Here is a 20,898-nt window from a genome sequence, read left to right on the forward strand (position 1 = left end):
ATAGCAACGCCCTTCGCTCGTAGGTCGCATACGATCTTATTCTCTTATGATTTCTATATATGTAATGTAAATATAACAAAACCATAATACATATATATATAAATACACAGTGGTTGAAGTAAAGTATATTTACTCATTAACTATATGTTACTTCAATTTCAATGAAGATTTTGCCACAGAAATGTTTAATTTTTGTATATTAAACGGACATTCAAGAAAGTATGTCACACATGGGAACTGTACTGCAGAACTTTAATTAAATGGTTTCATCTGAGGTGCTGACAGCATTGAAACACCCTATTAATGACTTATGTGGATGATCATATTAGAGTAGAGGTGGATGACAGAGTTCTCCATATATAACTTGTTGATACTAATATATATATGTATGTACCACCAGAAGAAAGTAAGGGTTGACCCAATTGTATAAACTGACAATTAAATGTATATTCATGTAAGCAATATTAGTATTTTATTTCAAATCAGAAAAAAATGTGAGCTAATAAAAGTAAAATGTAATGGTTCTAATTATATGTTGACTCTAAATATCTACATTAACAACCATAACATAACATATTGTATGTATCTTAAGCATAAAACAAATAATTCTTCGATATTGCATTATTTCTTAAATAACCTGTTTGCATTTCAGTGTTATCGTGGAGGAATCACACCTCAGTCTGTTTGCATACCTCCACTGCAGGAAGCGCTGGATTTGGTCCAAGCCGGAGTCTCAATACTGCATACACACATCCCATCTACTATTATGGTACTAATATTACGCAACATGCAGCTCCTGGGAACTCATCTCATCACAGAGGAAAACCGAGGAAAGACAAATAAGAGCATATTGGCCGAGAGAGACCCATAAGATAATAAACCACCAGGTGGCAGAGAGAATCCAGCACTTCAATAATGTAGCTTTATTGGAAATATGTTCATCTCTAGGCATTTAAGAAAGTTCTTGTGGATCCAGTGTGTATTTTATTTTTTTTAATCTTTCTCACTGCAGAGCAAATTAAGTTTCATACCTAAAAATTCTTGCGTTAAGCCAACCACGAATCCAGAGTCTAAACACAGCGACCTTTTAGTGGTTTAATCATTCAAAGAGTGACATCACTCGGTTTACTTCCAGCCCGCTGTGTTTTATTTGAAAGCAGCTGTCCCTTTATTGAAGGGGGGGATATCTGGAAACATGTTAAACTAATAACAGACTTTATCCAAGTGTCAAATGTTACATGCATTTCATTTTTAAGCTTTTTTCCGCACATTAACCATTGACTCCTAATTGCCATAGAAAACAGAGCAACAACATGGCACTTCAAGACTCATCTGGAGCTCTCTGGTCTTCAGAGTACGGCACCCAAGTCCCCGGTCAAGCCTGAACCAGCCGGCCGCTACGCAGCCTGGAATTCCTCCTCTAACCCTTTTTTTTTGTCAATGACAAGCCATCAGAGGGCACAGAAGCCCTCTCTTCCGCTCTCTTCTCCTTCCGACTCTCTGAAGCTTCTTCAGGAAATGAAGTTGGTTTGTGGGATGACGCTCTCTACTTTGTGATCTGCGGGGTTGGCCGACGCCTCGTAGTTGCAGATCGTCACTTCATGTCTGTGGGCCTAAAGTGAAAGAGACGGGTCAACTTCCCACAAAGGCAAACATTCGAAGATATATAAGAAAAGTGCTTCAGTTTGAATCTATTAAGTAAAAAGAAAAGCAGGCCTAACGAGGAGAAAACAGCTGGTTATACACAATGCTCATTTGTTCGACTTTAGTTTTCAAAAACTCAATGAGAGAGTGGCAGGAATTCTAAAAAGTTGACCGTATCAGTGCTACAATCACACAACAACCCCTGTGTCTGAAACGTGAAGCGTATGCTTCACGTGTACAAGCTGCATTCTCTCTCCTGACCACCAGGGGGTGACTCCTCTGGTTGTATAGAAGTCTATGCTTCATGTGTTAAAGCTGCATTCTCTCTCCTGAGCACCAGGGGGCGACTCCTCTGGTTGTATAGAAGTCTATGCTTCATGTGTTATGGCTGCATTCTCTCTTCTGTCCACCAGGGGGCGACTCCTCTGGTTGTATAGAAGTCTATGTTCCATGTGTTAAAGCTGCATTCTCTCTCCTGACCACCAGGGGGCGACTCCTCTGGTCTTATAGAAGTCGATATAGTAACGTATAAAGTATAGTATTATTAAAACCCAGTTAGGTCCACCTAGATAGAACTAAAAGAACAGCCCTGAAATAAACCCTCCCAACATGAAGGGTTTATTGCTCCTTTTTTTTAAGAGGCGTTTGATTCCACTGAACGGTCATTGGGGAGGATGTCACGTCCCTCATTGACATCTAGAGCATTATAGAATATAAAGACAAAAAGAGACAGACTCCTGTAACGCAGACTGACCTCGGAGAATTCTCCCCTCAGACCGATGTAGTAGACCCGGGTGCTCTCCGATCCAAAGTTCTTGGAGATGTGGATGGAGAGGTGCTGCACGTTGGAAAACCGGGCGATCCTGAGAAATGTGCCACACAACGGGAGAGATTGAGACAGCAGCTCGGAGGCCAACAGGTGAGTTGCTTCCACTTGTGTTTTGAACGCTTCACGCCGTCAAGCATCGAACGAACGAGCCACGTTGCGTCATCGCTTCTCCGTCTTATTAATCACAAACTAATCTGAAATCCTCGGAAAATTGTCTGCGGGGGATTTCACAATAAAAAACGCGACAAGTTTGATTTCTCTCTTAAAAGATACAATGTTCAACATTTGTGCCAATTAACACTTTTTTATGTACGATCAACAGCATATTTTGGATGTACCGACAACTAAAACTAAAAGGAAACTATGGGACAAGCATGCAGTAATTAACGAATTAGACCAATAAAATGTGGCTTTTTAAACTGCAGATATATTGAATGCACCACTAACTGGCATCATGTCATCAGAAGGCTGGTGGGAAATGTCGATTTGGGAACCTGATGGGTCTACAGGCACAAAGTGTATCGGGGATAAACAAATACAACAACTACAAAGCAGTTGCTGCTCTCACTTAGTGGGATACTCCAGCTCAGCGACAGGGTCTCTGTTGAGTCTGAACGCCTGCTCGGGTTCTCTGCCGGTGTCGTCGAAGGACATGTGGGGGATGTTCTTGTACCTGGAAGGAAAGAAACAAAAAATAAAAACTAGTGCTCGCTCTAGAGAGATAAAAAACTTTAAAATGCGTCTCCAACGCGAGACACTCACAGTCGGACCTCAGCTGGGTGAGAGTCGTCATTTTCCCCAGAGATGATGATGCCCTTCAGCTTCACGCTGCCTGTGAAACTGAAAGAGATGACACAGAGTTTATTTTAGCCACCATCTTTAATGAGACGGGGCAGAATCCCAAAGAGACGCTACCGAGACAAAACGACAATGACGGGGTGAACGGCATGAAGCAAGAGATGAACGCTGAATTATGAAAGTAGAACCAGCTGGAATTACATGGGGAAATCTGTTAATTCGGGAGAAAAGGTTAAAGTTCAGGCATAGGAGACATAGATGTTTATTCTTTTAATCTAAACTATTGTCTCTCATTTATTTGTGTCATTTAAGGTAATATACTGTATGCTTTGGAGGAGGATTTAAGGACTTACGGGATGTTGAACAGCAGCTCTTCATCTGCGTCACTCTCGACATACTTAAAGAAAACACAAACAAAAGTGACTTCCCTCACAATAATTAGAGCAGCAAGAAACCAAAGACCCTAATCTATCAGATTGGGGTATTGGTTTGACTGGTTTGACTGGTTTTAGGGCCACATAGACACTAGTATGAGAAATTAGTACTGGGCAATATTTACCACCATTTTGTAGAGAAAACTATTAATCAGTGGATCAAGAAAATAATATGCCAAATAGTCAATATCAAATATGATTATAACAAACAGCAGTTCAATTATTTGAATGTAGTTTTGCCACCAATCGCAACAGTGTGACATACCAAAATATCAAATACTAATATTAACATCATGTTTATGATTTCAACAATGGGGGGAATAATAATTCCTTTCAATAAAAGCGTAAAAAAATGTTTTTATATGTACAATAAACATAAAGTAGTTGTTCTGCAAAATAAAAGTCCCCTGCGAGTTAAATATTATTACATATCACACTCCAGTAGTTGTTATGATAAGTGGCTTAGGTAAAAGTTGAAACGAATATTTCCATATGGTGTTTTTTTGTCTAATAAGTGTGGTGAATCAACAGTAATATATGTCCCTCTGAACTGTAGGAGCATTACAAACTAAAGTACAAGCATCTCAAACATATAAACCAACTTAAGTAAAGTAGCTATTAACTAGCTAACGTTAGTGGAGTAGAGAATTAATTCCATCACTGGATTTCAACCCCAAATAGTAAAGTAACGACGGGACTGCAGCCTCGTGTCCTCCAGCAGGAACACCAAACACACATGTTGGATTTACTAACTGCGCAGACCGTCGTGGGACCGCCGCAGACCCTCTCGAGATCCCCGGGGCCCACGACGTGACAGCCGGGGTGGCGGCTCCGCGCGGTCCTTACCGTGTCCCGCTCCCTCCGCCGGTCCCACGGCTTGAACACCAGCTTGCCGTCCCCTTCTCTGCTCTCGTTCAGGCACTGCATCTTCTCCAGGTCGATGCGCCCGTACAGCCCGTACTCCAGGCCCCTCTCCGCGGGCTCGTGCTCCCCCTCGCACCCGTGCGCGTGACCGTGTCCGTGCCCGGACATCTTGGAGCTTGAAAACGCCGCTTTCCGTCACAGTTCACTCGGAGAATAACAACCTGCCGCTCATCCGGTGTGTTTACAGAAAGTAAACCAGCGCGATCAGCAAGTTTAACTTCCGGCTGTCAAGCGAGTAGGCGTTATAAATGTACTTCCGGTTTGAGATTTTTCAGAATAAAATAAGTTGTTTGTCTAAAAATGGTATTACGGACAAATGCGTTTATTAAATCAGGTAAGATATTCCTAATATGGGGAAATAGTTAATCATATAAATGTCTGAAATTAGATCAGGCAAACAAGTATTAGAAAATAAACTGTTGTTGGTAGAATTTTGTGAAATTAAACCTGATTTTAAAACTTTTGGAAAGAAAATTAATGTTGAAAATATATTCCCTGCGATAAATTATATTACCGTGAACAAAAGATAATTGTTTTATTCGTTTTTATTTATGACTTACTAGTTTTTCCGAAGTTTGAACGACTAGATCCCACGACGCTTTTAAGTGCAGGCAGTCATTTTATTTTGAAAGGGAATGAAATCATCCTCTTCGACGCTATGGCCCATGCATTTTGCGGAGCAGCAGGTTGTACAGAAGCCCAGGACGGACAAACCAATGAATGGCTGTGCAGAGCTTTCGCGTTCCGTTTTACGTTACCTGAACAGCTATATAACATACACATATACATATAATATATATATATAAATATGATATAGTATATAAGTAATATATAAATATAATATGTATAAAATGGATATGTATAAAATATAAAAACATATATATAAAGTAGGGCTGTGAAACGATTAAAAATTTTAATCGGATTAATCACAGGTTTTTGTGGATTAATCATGATTAATCACATATTACCGATATTCTCGGTATATTTTGTGAGAACATAGAAATTTATGACAAAAGACGGATATATACATTTATACATTCTTCTATACAATGGTGCTGCAACTCAGCAGTTATTTAGCAGTTTTCTTCCATATGGAACATTAATACATCTTCATCCTAAACAGAATGTTTAACCCTCCTGTTACCTTTCGGGTCAATTTGACCCCAGTCAATGTTTAATGTCGGTGTTCTTTGGGGTCAATTTGACCCCAGGGTGTTTTTCACTGTGTCAAACATATCAGAAATATCAACTTTTTTATTTATTTAAAGGGCTATTTAGGTAGTCAACAAACAAACATAAAGTACCTCACACTTAAACTTGGGAAGCAATATTAATTCTAATAATTTTCTGGAGGTTTTAATTGCTGGGGTCAAATTGACCCCGAGGGTAAAATATGTTCGTAAATGTAAAGGTAACAGGAGGGTTAAACAGAACATTTTTCTCTTGTTTGTCAACCATTAACTCCACCATGATACAATCTAAAGGTGGACAGATTGACAAGTGACTTCTTTTTGCTCGGTCCCGATGCGCGCGCACGGAGCTCTGTGGCGCGCCAGACGGAGATCGATAAGTGTTAACGCAACGCGTAGAGACAGAAATGACATGCTGCTGTGGAGATACGATCAACAACAGACGTTTAGTTTAATAAAAGAACAAAGACGTGCTATAGAGAACATGTCAGGGGGCGGGCCAATCTTTTTAATGTCATGCGATCTACCGACACTACGCCGCGATCGACTGGCAGGTCGCGATCGACGTGTTGAGACCCTGATCTACAGGAAGTAAAAGTCGTAACAAGGTTTCCGTAGGTGAACCTGCGGAAGGATCATTACCGATGAACAGACCGTCTGCATGAGAGCGGACAGAGTTCAGATTGAAGGTGTATTGGAAGCTCATTTTGCAAGTGACTTTTTTTTTCGTCCCGACGACCAACAACAGACAGATTGGAAGCTCATTCTGCGCATGCGTTAAATGCGTTAAAAAAAAAAAAACTAGTTAAAGCTTGAATTAACGCGTTATTTTTCACAGCACTAATATAAAGTATAATATATAATACTATATATTTTAAAATGTTATATATATATATAAATCATATATTGTATAGACAGATATTTATAAATATACATACACATTATACTTACATGCATATATCATACATACATAAAATATGTATACTTATATATGTATACATATACAAATACCTAACTCCTAAATTCTTAGCCAGCTTTTAATTTATTTTAAAAAACAGAAACTACAACCACTAAAAAGATTCCCATCTATTAGGATCCTGGACGTTTATGACAATATATTTGAAACAAAGGAAAAACACAAAATGTAATTTTAATAGGAATTAAATGCCACAGTACATGATTTAAGAGAACATAGGATGTAAACAATATTGTATTACCAAGAGAATATTCTCAAGGGACAGTTTTTCCATAGTACCTGACAACCTGCAGACTTTTTTACATTGTTCCGTATTTTCGAGAGAAAATGTTTTTCTCCCGTTCAACAGAAAGCACAGAGTATTATGTAGTTTGTTTTTCTTGATAAAACAGCGCCACACAAAAAAAGATTTCTTCACACAGTCTTTAAGGGCAAAAAGTCAATTTTAATAAAAATGACCATATAACATTTATTAAAATCTAATAAAATTACAATTTGTAATCTACTTCATTTGGGGCCCATGTTGTGGGGTTACCGGCCCCAGTGTTTAAAATAAATACATCTCATCATTGTTGTAGATTGAAACTGCAGACGTCCTATTGACCTTCTTCCTTATTGTCGTGTTTCCTAGTTCCTTTTCTTCTCTTCAGCATTCACTCACAGTGAAGCAGATATATAAACGGGGACACACACATTCAACAGCAGGAAAAACATGATCTGAAGCCACAGCGGGGTCAAAACGGGTCTACAAAGTGTTGTGTGTTGTTCACTGATATCATAAAAAAAATAAAAATAAAAATCATGTCTAGATATGCATGTGTTTGTTTGTTTTCTTTTAAAAGCAGTCTTTAACCAGCCAGTTGTTGTTGTTTTTGTCTCGGCTGACATGCACCATGCAAGCCATGAAGTTAAAATGAAAATAAAAGTGTGGAATGGTTTTCCTCACGTATCGATCAGTTGCTCAGAAGTAAAAAGTGACAAACAACTATTGTTTGAATACAAATTAAAAAAGAATCAGTACTTTTTCTGTCACATCAAGAGAAATTCTAGATTTTTTTCAAAAGTTTGAGACGATTCACGCCGCTCTCATAACGAAGCTACAGCCAGTATCCGGCTGATGTAGCATAACGTAGCATAGCATAACAACTGTCTACGGCTAGCATGGGAGCACAATCCACTGACCACATCTAAAGCTCACTGATAAACACCGTGGGTCTAACTTCAAAACATTTGTAGTTTCTTAGACAATCTGGTCCTGGCTTAAAGCTAGCTTGTTCCAAACACCCCCATAAAACACTGTATTGTTGTTTTTACACACGATGAGATGAGGTTCAAGCAAACAAGATAAAAACATGTTAATGAGCATTGAGGTTACCTTTGGACAGATTCAGGCTAGCCGTTTCCCCTGTTTACAGTCTTTATGCTATGCTATGCTATGCTAACTGGCTCCTGTCTCCAGCTACATATTAAGCGAACCGAGGTGACGTCAGCCTTCTGGTCTGACTGTAAATAAGCGGGGTAAAGAGGGTCAACCTTTTCCTTATAAAATGTCTGCTATAAAACAAGAGAAAGTAACATAATGTGTGTGTGTCTCTTGTTTCCTGTAAAATGTTAATTTTCTTAACACCGATGCCACACCCAATAACCATGATTTAAACACTTATTCAAAGACCCCCTTCCCCTAAAAAAACGATGGCGCCACTTAAAATAAAACTCATTAAAAAAAATCCACCATTTTTCCACCAACACTGAAAAGTTCAAATGATTCGTTTGGGGTTAAAGTTGATGGTGTGTGTGTGTGGGGGTGGGTGGGGGGGGATGACGGGGTCTCCAGTAAAATGTCGCTAAAAATTTAAATTAAAAACACAGTTGGAATCCATAAAATACATTCAGTCTCATTCACACTATCGGCGGGAGAATCTGTTCTTGAAAGCTTTGATAGTTTTGGCCATCATGGGGGCGATTTCTGTGAAGGGGAACAAACGCTTGTGTGAGATTTACACCAACATTTTCTAAATTGTGGCTCTCTTTTTGACCCTAAATTTCACACACACTTACTTTTAACCTGTGGTTTGTCCCGGGCGACAGGCCCTCCTCCTCCTCCCCCTCCCCTCCTCCTCCTCCTCCTCCTCCTGCTGCTGCGCCACCACCTGGTGCGAAGGAGCGAGACGAGCCGGGAGAAGGGTCGAGTTGGGAGGAAGAGGAGCGACTCAGTGCACCAGAGTAGTCTGTGGTAGCTGGTCTTATTCTGAAGGGCACAGGAAGACACAAACAGTCTGACACTGTGCTCAGTGTAAGTTAAACGGCCGAGCGGGAAAAACTAAATCAAATCTATCGGGGTTGCAACTAAAGATGACGTTTATTATTGATGGCTAATGATTTTGTCAATTAGTTGTACAGTAAACCTCCACAATTGAGAAGCTGAGAAGGGATAATCTAAAATGTACTATTTCTGTAAATTACATGAACAATTTATGAACCATCAAAAATAAATTATGTTGATTGACTAATCAGTTAAATCACTAACTGAACACTTACTTCTCTACATATTTTTTGAAAGAAAAAACTATGAAAACATGTTTAAATGGTTAAACAATGCTGTCTTTATAAATGATGATATTAAAGGATTTAAATATGCACATTTAATTGCCCAGTGTGAGTGTCATTACTCAACAGTACGTGGATATCTTTCCTGATATCAGATTTATAATTAGACATATGATTACTTTTAAAAGCCCCATGAACAATAAGACCCATTAACTCCCTGATGAATGTAAATACACCCTATGCAAACATGAATACATCTTTGTAGAAGGTCATCTATATAATGTTTATTCCATCTCTACTTGTCCACTCTGAAACCAAACTCAAACCTAAACCCTAGACGTGAACTACGTTGTGGGAAAAACAACAGTTTTAGTCGGGCTGTGACCTCAGAGGTCACAGAATGGTTTGACCTTTGTTTACATCTCCATATGTTAAATGACCTCTGAAGTGGTCTCGGAGTCTTGCGTGTTTCTCCTCTGGCAGGAGGCGGGACCTTCAAGAAGCACCTTGGTAACATGACTTGTGATTTAAAATCTGCTCCTTCTTGCAAGAATAAATGACCCGAATGATGACTTTACACTTGGTGTTGATCAGAATGTTTCTAACAATATAATTACATTTCATGAAACCTTTTAATCTTTGAAAAACATCCAAATAATGTCCAACTATTGCAAATATTTATTAATTTTTTGGGATACTGACTTGATGGGCGCGGCGGCGGCGGTGGAGCTGGCTGACGAGCCGCTGATGGTGCCGAACTTCTCCTGTCGGCGGCGGACGTCACGTGGCGGCTTAGCGACAGAATTCACAAACGCCATCTTGACCTGGCGCCCTGCGGACGCAACGCGCACGTTTAAAACGCCAACCCTCGAGACACGAAACCTCCGTCTGTTACGTTTCAACGAGGAACCGGCGGCGACTCCCACCTTTTGGCTTGTTGGCGTGGGCGGAGGAGATGTTCTGCGTGAGCATCCTCAGGCGCTCCTCGCGCTCGTCGTGCAGCCTCAGGTACATCTCCCGCCACGACTCGTACTCCTGAGGCGTCTCGCGCTTAAAGTCCCGCTGACAGTGGCGCATCCACAGCTCGTCAGACTCCTCCGTGAACCACTGGAGAGGAGGAGAAGAAGGTGAAGGAGAAGAATGTGAAGGAAAGGAGAAGAAGGAGAAGAAGAAGGAGGAGAAGCAGAAGGAAAGTAGAAGAAGAAGTAGGAGGAGGAGAAGAAGAAGAAGCAGGAGAAGAAAAAGAAGGAGGAGGAGAAGAAGAATGTGAAGGAAAGGAGAAGAAGAAGGAGGAGAAGAAGAAGAAGAAGCAGAAGAAGTAGGAGGAGGAGAAGAACAACAAGAAGAAGCAGGAGAAGAAGAAGAAGCAGAAGAAGAACAACAAGAAGAAGCAGAAGGAGAAGAAAAAGGAGGAGGAGAAGCAGAAGAAGAAGTAGAAGGAGGAGGAGAAGAAGCAGAAGAAGCAGAAGGAGGAGGAGAAGAAGAAGAAGAAGAAGAAGAAGCAGAAGGAGGAGGAGAAGCAGAAGAAGAAGGAGAAGAAGAAGAGTCAACAACTGTGGTGGTCCGCCTGTATTTGCTTCCTCTCTTCCTGTGTGTCATGGCGGTGAGGTCAGCTGATCATTTGACCGTTTCTATCTGGACATTAACAGCAGGAGCTCGCCGTGCGGCCGTCACCTGGTTGCTCTGCTCGATGCGGTACAGCTGCTCCGGCGTGCAGCGCTCCAGCACCGGCTCCAAGATCTCGAACGGCACTCCTCCGACCTCGGCGATGGCTGAAAAGAGCACAGTGCGTTTGTTTTAGCCACCTTGAGACAGCGGGCGGGCGGGCGGGGCCGGACGAGTACATATTGACTCAAAAAACATTGGTGACTGTTTTATCTTTTATGATTTGTGGCGAGCCCCGCCCCTCTGAGTGCTTATTCAGCAGCTGCATCTGAGGGGCAACTTCAATGCATTCATTTATTTATTTAAATATATATGTTATATCACATGATCAAAAGTTAACACATACTTTAATGATCTGTTAAAGCATCAAGTTATATGATCATGTTCTATTTGCATGTTCTATTCAACTCAGGACAAAACAATGTCATATTTTTGGTTAAAAAATCTTTTTGGGGAATATTCCAAGCAAATATTGATATCTGTGATTGTTCTTCATTAAATATTCAGATTTCTCTAGCTCCGCCCCCCTTCTTCACTCACAGTCGATGTTGTTCTGCAGCACCCGGATGCACTGCTCGTACAGAGTCATCATCTTGGGCAGGTAGGCGGCCTTTGATCCCGAGTACACCACCATCTTGGAGTTGAAGCGCTTCCCCGTGAACCCGGAGTCCTCCTCGTCGTTGCAGACGGGAACTGAGAGCAAAAGCGAGGGAGCGGCAGAGCGGCAGTCAGACGGGGCCACTCGCGGCGGGGCAGGACGAACGTTTTACAGACAGGGCGACACACAAAAAACATCACAAACTCGTTCGAACATGTCGGAGAAACAGTTTGGTATTCGACAGCCAGATCCTGAGTGGAGGAGAAGGCCCCGGGCCTCGGAGGTGCACGGCTGCACAGATAGTCACGTCAGGCAGTCAGAGACAGAAAGTCATGTGTTCACATTTACTTTATGCACTGAAATGGCCTAAGTCAACGAAAGCGGATCTTACTGAGGGTTTGCATTAGCAGTGACTGCAATACGGCAGAAAGAGTCAGGCAGTGAGAGTCAGGCAGCCAGAGTCAGGCAGTCGGAGTGAAAGCTCAGCAGAAAACCACTCACAGAATTAGACTTCTCAAGGCAATGAGTGTAAATTTCATTTTCAATCAGGGTCTGAAGTCTTCGTCCTGTATATGTGGAATTGTAAAAAGCATTTGGGGTCCTTTAACCTCCCTCCTCCCTGTTAAACAAACCACATGTCAGGTCCCTGGAGACAGCAGCGCACGCTGGTCATACCTTCTGAAGGAGGAAACGTGTGAGGGGAGTGAAACGGCTTCTCCAAGTAAAGATTAGAAATACATCACAAGAGGATCGTGTTGACCGTACGATGAGTTCTTGGGCGCTACGACAGCACAGTTCCTTTGACGGCCATCGGTGTCGTAACCAAGACGTTCAGCGGGTGAGGGGGGGCGTTACCTTTCCGTCTCTGAGGGGACAGCGGCGTGACGTCCAGGGAGGGCAGGGGTCTGTAATTGGGCTGGATGGCCGGCAGCGGGATCTCAGGAAGCATCGCAACGACCTCCACCGCCTGCGAATAACGTCGACAAAAGCAGCTTTTCAAACTAAAGGTTTCATGTGCAACGGAGGAGCAATCACAGGACACGATGAGTTAAAGGAATGGTTCTGGGCCATAAGCTTAACGCCGTCTTTCAGGCTGTCGGGTCCAAAAATGTCCACCACTATAAGAGGGAGAGTACCACACAGACGGGCTTCAGTGGAACTCCAGCCTCTAAACTCTGTGGAAACAACACCACAGACTAATGTTGCCGTTGTGGAGAAGAATACATGTGTCCATAAAGACCTTCAGTTTAGAGCTGCGACCATGAGTCAGCTGGGGGAACGGAGGATACATCGATAAATGTTTCTCGTCATGTCTCGCTGGCTGCAGCTCCTTCACTTCTTATTTCAGGTTTCGTTTTACGGACCAAACTCTAAACCCAAACCCTCCGCCGCCGTTCTTACCCGCTTGCGTTTTTCCCCCGTTGCCGAATTTGAGCCCGAATGCGTCCTCTTGGAACTCTGAGTGCCGTTGGCCTTGCTCCCTTTGGAGGAAGAGGAGGAGGAGATGGGGGGGGCAGGCGGAGGGGTGTGTGAACGATGGGAGGACGCCGTGGAGGAGGAGGAGTGAGGCGGCCGACTGTGTGACGAGGATGGCGGCGGCGGCGGCGGTGGTGTAGGTGTTGGCGGCGGCGGCTTCTTCTTCTTCTTGACGGGCGTGGGGGCGTCGTATGTGAGGAAGGACTCGAAGGACATGGTGGGGGTCTCAAAGTCATCTCCCAGCTCCTTGGGCAGGGACTCCTTCGGCACTCGCGGCCGCCCTGGGAACACGAGAGGAGAAACGTTTAGTCCTCGTAACGCCGACAGGGATGAACCTCTGTTTTAGTTTGGTTTGTCACGTGTTCGCTGCGTTACAAACGGGCTGCAACAGAATTTCGTTGCGTATCCCCGAGTTGCATCATGACAACAAAGTTTTAAAAAGCACCGTTAGCCGGGATTTAGCTGGTGGTTTGGGCTCCCGTTGATCGTTTTAACCCCGGCCTCCGATTGGTTGTTATCCAGCTCTCTCAACAACACCCACACACCGAGCCGTCGTCCAATCAGAAACAAGAGACTAGCTAGCACGTCAACTTTAGCAACTGAACCAACTAACGAAGTTGACTTAATTTGACTGTTTATAAAGACGCTGGATAGAAAGCACTCAGAGCGTAAACACAACTCCATCAACAGACTCTCGCCCTACACCACCATCTGAAGGTTGATATGATCCTGATTTCGGAAGGAGCGTCATCGATTTTGGGAAACTCTGGATTAAAAACGCCGGCTAATTCATTCTCAGCTAATGGAAAAGCGTTGAAATTATTACTTTCCAGGACATTTAACTCCCTTTCAGCACACGACTAACGACATGTTGGCTCGAAATATTGTTTCACTTCCAGTAAAAAAAACGACCGTAATTGATTCCCGCTTCACTCCAGCTGTGTGCTACGTTGACACAGAGCAGCAGCTCGTGTCTGAGGGTCCAGCCTCTTGCTGCTGTGTGAAGCTCTTTGTTTCCTGTCACTGACTGAAACAGGTTGTCTCTCCACTCGCACAGGAAGTCTCTGGGACATTCGTCTCTCGGCCCGATGAAAGACAAACATGGGTTCTGGTGCACAGAGCGGCACAAACACTCATCTGATTAAAAAAAATTTGTAACTATTTGCAATAGTTGGACATTATTTGGATATTTTTCAAGGATTAAAAGGTTTCATGAAATGTGATTGTATTGTAAGCTACAGTTCCAACCAGTGATAATGAACTCTGCTTTCCAAACATAAGCAGGTGCATTATTTTTGTTGGCCGTGGTATTAATTATTATAATTTTTTTTACAGTTTATATTGAGAGAAACATTAAAGCGAAGGTCTTAGGTCAGTTTGAACTATTGAATCGTTCTATTGAGACAAACTGATCTCAACATCGTCATAAATCCACCGTGTATACTTCTGCATCTTCGCCCCTGCTTTCCCTTTTTTATTTCCTCCTAATTAGCAATAACTATCTTATTCCACGCTGTCTGACAGTCTGTATATGTTTTTAGTTCCAGCTCTTTTTTGAAGATGTATATGTTCAGACGGTTTCCCTAAATCGCCTTAAATCCGTCTATGAGCTCCTAAAAGAGAACAAACTTCCATCCAACACGCTCACCGTCGTCTCCTCCCTTCTTCTTCTCCTCCCTCTTGCTCTCGTGTGCGGTGGACTTCCTGCTGTGCTTGGCGGACTTTGCCACCGGGCTCTCTCGGTCCGCGCTGCGGCTCTTCCCCTCGGCGTCTCCTCCTTGGGCGCTGCCCGTCTGCGCGTGGCGTTGCCGCCGCTCCTCGTCCCTGTCCCTATCGTGGTGGTGGTTTTTGTTGGGTTCTTTATTTGGTTTGGCGAGGCGGGCCTCTTTGCGAAGAGGAGGAGGACTAGGCTCGGGTTCGGGGCTCTCGTACTCGTCCGACTGGTAGCCTCCTCGCTGCGGAGGGCTGTAGTGCTTGTGTTGAGGGGGTGAGGGCGAGTAGTTTGTGTGATAGCCTCTCTCTACCTCCACCTCCTCCTCCTCCTCCTCCTCTTCTTCCATGTAGGACGGCTCTTCCTCAGGGGAGGGCTCCCTGGTGCGTCTATGGCCGCCTACAACACCACCTCCACCACCACCCGCCTCTGGGCCTCGAGAGTGTGTGTGTGACCGCGGTGCCTCTTTCACGTTGGCGGCTCTGAGAGGAGAAAGAGAGGAGGAAACACACTGGTTACTTTTTTTTTTCTTTCTGATTAGAGTTTTACACACAAAACATGAAGTTTAACGACCCGACAATGTTGATGTGCCCGTTACAGGTTAACCGTTATAACTCAGTTATAACAGTCTGGAAAGCTCGTCGGGATAATCCATCGATCCCAAACACTCAACCGTAACCGTCAAGTCAAACATGATTTCATAGGAAAAGATCTAAAAAACTAAGAAAAATATATATAAATACAAATAATTGTAAATTAATAAATCAATTGGGAACTTGGGAAAATAATCGCAAATTAAAATAAAACGAAGCAGTTGGAAAAATACTTTGAATTCACATCCAACATGGGAAACGGGGCGGAGCTAAGAAGCCACCAGAAGCAAGGGGGGGGGGGCTTCTTAAACCGTCCAGGTAGAGCGACACGCAGGAGAGAAACGTCGACAAGTCCAGAGAGGCAGCCGTGTTTCCACCTCATTCTAATTCATGAAGCTTGTGCTTTGTCATATGGATCGTCTCATGACTTGGAGAGAACCTACCTAAATGAAAAAGAGGGGGGAAGAAGAGCACGTTTGTGTGGTCTGAGTGGAATTCCAGTTTTAAAATCTGTGTAGACGGATCCATTTCCTCTCAAGTGGGAAATTGCAAAAATCCAAAAGGACGTAACTTGAAAGTAACCGTTGTGAAACACGGCAAGAGGCAGAGCCGATGTGAGATGATGTGAAATACGGCATTAAAAGCAATGTGTGCCGTCGCTCCTCTGCGGGTCTCCAGCTCCCTCTGCGCTGCGGAGCTCTTACTGGTTCCCAGCCTGGGAGTCGGGGAACCTCACAGGGCTCCACTGCAAGACTATTAGGCAGGAAGAACAAAAACCTTTCGGCTACTTCAATTGCTCTAATATTTTATCTCCCTTGTTATCAACCAGATCATTTGACCACTTCAAGCCTTCAAGGACAGAACACGGGGGAAAGCCACATGTTTAAAATCTACTTTCCAATATGGCCCAGACTTTTACCCCCATATTGATTTGATTTTAAAGTAATTCTGTATTTTTTACAGCAGCATTATTGCATAACAGCGGAAGTTTCTTAACGAACACGGCCATCATGTCAACGCTCGGATTTACAAAGTTGAGATTGATGACCTCATCACCCTCGCCACAAGTGTCTTTATTTATTGGTATTTGTATCCTTGTAACATTGAGACTCTTTCCAGCTTCGTACCGCTGCGCAACAATTCCACGCGAAGCAAATAAGGTTCAGTTTCTTCTTATTTTTGTGAACCTAAAGGACGAGCTGAACAGGAACTAAGGCTGAGTTTCAAGAGAGGTGAAATATTGATTCCCTGTCCCTGGAGTTTGAATGTAACTTGTAATTGATCCCACATTGTGTGCTGAGGAACGTCGCTGATTGACAGATGTTACATCTCCGCTGTCTAAGCTCAGAGCAGGACGCACACGGCGGACTGGGGCATCTCCACGACTCCGAGGCTCAGGTATGCACGACCTACCTGTCTGACTGAGGAACCAGTTTCTTCCATTTGGCCACGAGGCCCTTCGCCATCTCCCCTGCCAGCTGGTGCTTCCTAAAGGAATTGACATTCTTCCCCACTCCGGTTTCCTGCAACAGAAAGCGAAACAAAGTCCAAACATTTGACAGCGATCGTTCATTTCTTTGAGCGTCCGAGCCCGTTGGGTCATTTCATTCAACAACACCAGGCGAGGCTGAGGAGCTCTTTAGATTTTGTGTTAGCCAAGCTCAGCTTCTGGTACACCACGACTGTCTGGATGAGTCGGTGTTAATGAATGCCTTGCAAAAGAGCTTTTCCTCAGACGTGCTCATCTCCTGGTGCTGTCGGTTTCATTGGCGGACATTCCCGAGTCAACGGGGCTCTTACCACCAGGATGTCCACGGTCATGGGAAGCTCTCCGAGTCTTTTCAACGTCTTCAGGAGCTGGAAATCAAAAGAAGATATCATATATTGAAGATGGTTCTGGTGTCATATTCAACACATTTTCAGTGGATCTTTAATGAACCCAAAACAATCATATAAGCACATTTCTGTGACTTTTCCAAAAACTGTCTTGTATCCATGAACACTGTTTAAAAAATAAATAATAATAAGTCTTGTATCTTATTCTTAAAGAATTGTTTGTCAGGGGTTTACAGCTGCATCCCACGGTGTTCCTCAGAGGATGGAGTTGGCTCAGTTGTCATGGAGGACCACCTGTTACCACACAGTAGAAGTTCAACGCCAAGGGTCACGTGACGACAACTGAGCCATCACCATGGCGATAGAGCAGACTCCATCTGCTAAATCAGAGCAAGAGGACGCGGTTGACGAAGTGACAGAAAAAGTCATGAGATCAACCTCAGTAGAAAAGGGACTTTAAATATAATATCCAATGTTTTTACAGGAAAGTAATGGAGTATCGTTGAGTCAATTAAATAACAAACTACTATGAGAAAAATGATATCAATAGTGTGACGTCAAGTTGAAGTGAGAGAGAATCTAGAGGTGGTTATCCTGTGTGGAGACAGCAGAAGAGGTGAACCAGCAGTGGTTGTGATTATAATAAATCATAATAAAGAAGGGGTGGATGAGTCATACTTTAGTGTACCTGTAGCTGTATCATGGGTGTTGTCACTAAAAACAAATCTGCTGGTTGATTACTGAATTCTAAAGCACAGTGGCGTCACTGTGTGCATGCACATGGTGTGTGCACAGGTTTCATGTTCAGCCACTGGAGGATTTACATGCACATATTCTCACACGTGGACAAGCTTTGTTCACGTTACCAGCTTTTGAATGAACCCCCTGACCCAAAGAAATGACACCTGGCGGTTGAGGAGCTGTTTCATTTTCATATAAATTGCCATATTATGACATGTGAATGAAACAGCAGTGTGTGATACACACTGGAAACAGCAGCCAGCCCTGCGCCATGAAGTCTGAATGATAACGTGGCCTAACGGGGCCGGGCTGGAGTCAAATAAACAAAAGAAGAAGAAAAAGAAAATGTTCCCCGAGCTGTTATTTCTTCGTTTCTTATAAATAAAAGATGTACTTCTCAAAACGGGACTACAGCCCTCGTGGAGCCTGTCACACGGAGCACGGCTGCTTTGTTTTGGGAGGTTCCACCTGAGCAGTGAACGTAAACAAAGAAGGGTCGGACACTGTCAATTATCATGTATCCGCTTCTAGTTTTCAACATGTTTGTAGTATTTCTATGATGACAATGCAGCGGTGGGAAGCAGCTGCGTTGGCCGACACGAGAGAAGGCATTTGAACGTTACAGGCCTGGAGTCGGCGGAGCGTTTACTGTCATCACTTTCCGCACTAGCGTCAGTTAGCTCGATGGCTAACGGCTACTCTGGCCAGCGAGTGTCGCCGGAAGACAAATTACGTTGTGGTTATTGTTAATGTTTTCATAACAGTCTATGAGCGGTTACGAAACCAAGCTGACATGGGTTAACATTAGCTGGAGGATAGCGTAAAAGAAGTACGTTATAACTACTTAAAACCCCTTAATTATCTTGACGTCTCTCGTGATGCCTTCGTATGTAATCGGACATGCCGCGATTTCTAAAGTGAGCACGAATGAATCAAATCCAATGTTGAGCAATGTATTGTCTTGACATGGGTCCTTCCTGAGTATCATGATACTTAGAACTTTGAATTTACGGTATGCTGTAACACTAGCAGTGAGATGTACGTATCTGTAATACGATTAATGTATTTTGCTTCCGTGAAACATAAGGAACACATTGTATTTAATCTGGTTACTCTCAGCTATATCAGAGTGCAAATCACTATTTTCATAGTTGAAAAAGATCACGAAGCTAAATCAACAAAAACACACTAAATTACCTTGAAAATTCCAAAGGAACGGCTATTTACAACAAAAAAAGTCAAACATTATTCTAATAATATTATAAATGTAATTATATATTTGAGTGTTTAATGGGATATGGAAAAGATGAGTACAATTGACCTGTTATTAATATGGGATATTAATGGAAAAGACTGTGTCCCTTTTAGTTTCGTTTAGGGGAATGGGGAAATGCAAATCATGTCCGATTCTGTTGATGAATGCATTTCACTTGATATTCAAGAACATTGTGCTAAAACAAGTCAGTGAGTTGATACTGTATATTTAATTTCAACCTTTAGAGACAAATTGTGATTAATTGAATCATTAATTTTCATTCCTGTGTTGTTGGTTTACTTGACGGTTGTCACAAGTTGCCAACACTTGATTGGACTGATCTATTAATTCATCAATAACACAATAACTACGGGAAATGGCCGTAGCTTCAAAACTACCATCGTTCGTATTTCCGACCCCACACAAAGCAGCTGAATGGTCGTTAACGTAAAAGATTGCCAGGAAAACGAGTCCTCAGAGCGGCCCCTGAATGCAGCATTTAAAATAGCGTAGCGACTTTCGCAGAGCTGCGGTGGCCGCTGGCTTCGTTTCGGGCCGCCGGAGACGAACCGTCACATTTCGGGAGACGGTCGGTGCTACACACCAAACCTGTCCGCCTCCGCCTGTTCAGTCGTTACCTTTCGAGGCTCCGGATTCTCCAGGAGCCGCGACTGGAGTCTATCCACTGCTTCCAGCAGTTCCTCCGCCATGTTTACTGCTGGTACCCTGTCGCCCGGAAACTACTTCATCCCGATTCAACGGAGAAAGGGTGAAAAAAACGGAGAGGTTCCGCTTAACCCAGAGGACGCTGCGGTGAACCGGAGGCGGCACGGCTGGCGGAAATATTAATAAAAATCATCATATTTATTTAATCACAATAAAGCAACGATTGATACATTAGGAATTAAATTATTTAGAGCAATGAGGAAATCCGAAGTTGGTACACGATGAGAAGAGTCACGAAAGACGGAACTACGTCACAGCACAGCTGACGGAGCACGCAGCGGAGCGGACTGGCTGACGTCAGTGAAAACGCTGAATAAGCATGGAGTAGTTTACGATGTGACCTGTTGGCACGGTGTCATCTTTCATACAGAGAAGTACACTATAAGTGTACAACAGCAGTGGTGGAAAGTAACTATAGAAATGTACTCAAGTACTGTTGTGAGGTACTTATACTTTACATTTTCAGATCATTTATATGTAATTTCAAGCACAGTTTAGAGACAAATATATTACATTATTACATTACATGTCATTTAGCAGACGCTTTTATCCAAAGCGACTTACAATAAGTGCATTTCAACCTAGAGTACAAACTAAGAACAACAAGAATACAGAAAGTAACATTTCCTCAACATAGTCGAACTATAAAAGTACCATATATATATACATTTTTATTAACTACTTTTATTTGATAACTTATGGTAGACTTTACTTTGCAGAGTCTGATTTATAATACAAAATGTAATCAACAAATATGCTGATAGGTTGAGAATTATGTGCTGAGTACAGTTTTGTGGAACTTGATTATTTCCATGTTATGCTAATTTATACCACCACTCTACTGTGTTTTAGAGTGATAGGTTGTACTTTTTACTGCACTACATTTATTTGTTTATAATTCTTTTACACCAAACATATTACTCATTAACTATGATGTATTTTCACAGATTGAACA

At 42.8% G+C, this 20,898-nt stretch overlaps 2 protein-coding genes across 2 annotated transcripts; both read right to left on the minus strand.

Annotated features, from left to right (window-relative positions):
* Window positions 1-908: 908 nt before the first annotated feature.
* pithd1 (PITH (C-terminal proteasome-interacting domain of thioredoxin-like) domain containing 1) lies at window positions 909-4,828 on the minus strand. The gene is made up of 6 exons (XM_056413152.1): window positions 4,552-4,828; window positions 3,625-3,668; window positions 3,236-3,313; window positions 3,042-3,146; window positions 2,399-2,507; window positions 909-1,613 (listed from the first exon to the last, which is right to left on the minus strand). Exons 1-6 carry the CDS (start codon window positions 4,735-4,737, stop codon window positions 1,512-1,514), a joined length of 624 nt encoding a protein of 207 aa, XP_056269127.1. The 5' UTR covers window positions 4,738-4,828; the 3' UTR covers window positions 909-1,511.
* Window positions 4,829-6,949: 2,121 nt separating this feature from the next.
* Window positions 6,950-20,013, minus strand: eloa (elongin A). Its single transcript, XM_056417264.1, has 12 exons — window positions 19,856-20,013; window positions 17,186-17,242; window positions 16,799-16,908; window positions 14,730-15,274; window positions 13,007-13,362; window positions 12,461-12,572; window positions 11,548-11,700; window positions 11,017-11,114; window positions 10,269-10,449; window positions 10,045-10,174; window positions 8,854-9,043; window positions 6,950-8,761 (listed from the first exon to the last, which is right to left on the minus strand). The coding sequence occupies exons 1-12, from the start codon at window positions 19,925-19,927 to the stop codon at window positions 8,747-8,749; spliced, it is 2,019 nt and encodes a 672-aa protein (XP_056273239.1). The 5' UTR covers window positions 19,928-20,013; the 3' UTR covers window positions 6,950-8,746.
* Between the last annotated feature and the right edge of the window lie 885 nt (window positions 20,014-20,898).

This window comes from Pseudoliparis swirei, chromosome 1 (genome assembly GCF_029220125.1).
Source record: "Pseudoliparis swirei isolate HS2019 ecotype Mariana Trench chromosome 1, NWPU_hadal_v1, whole genome shotgun sequence".
NCBI classification, from domain to species: domain Eukaryota; kingdom Metazoa; phylum Chordata; class Actinopteri; order Perciformes; family Liparidae; genus Pseudoliparis; species Pseudoliparis swirei.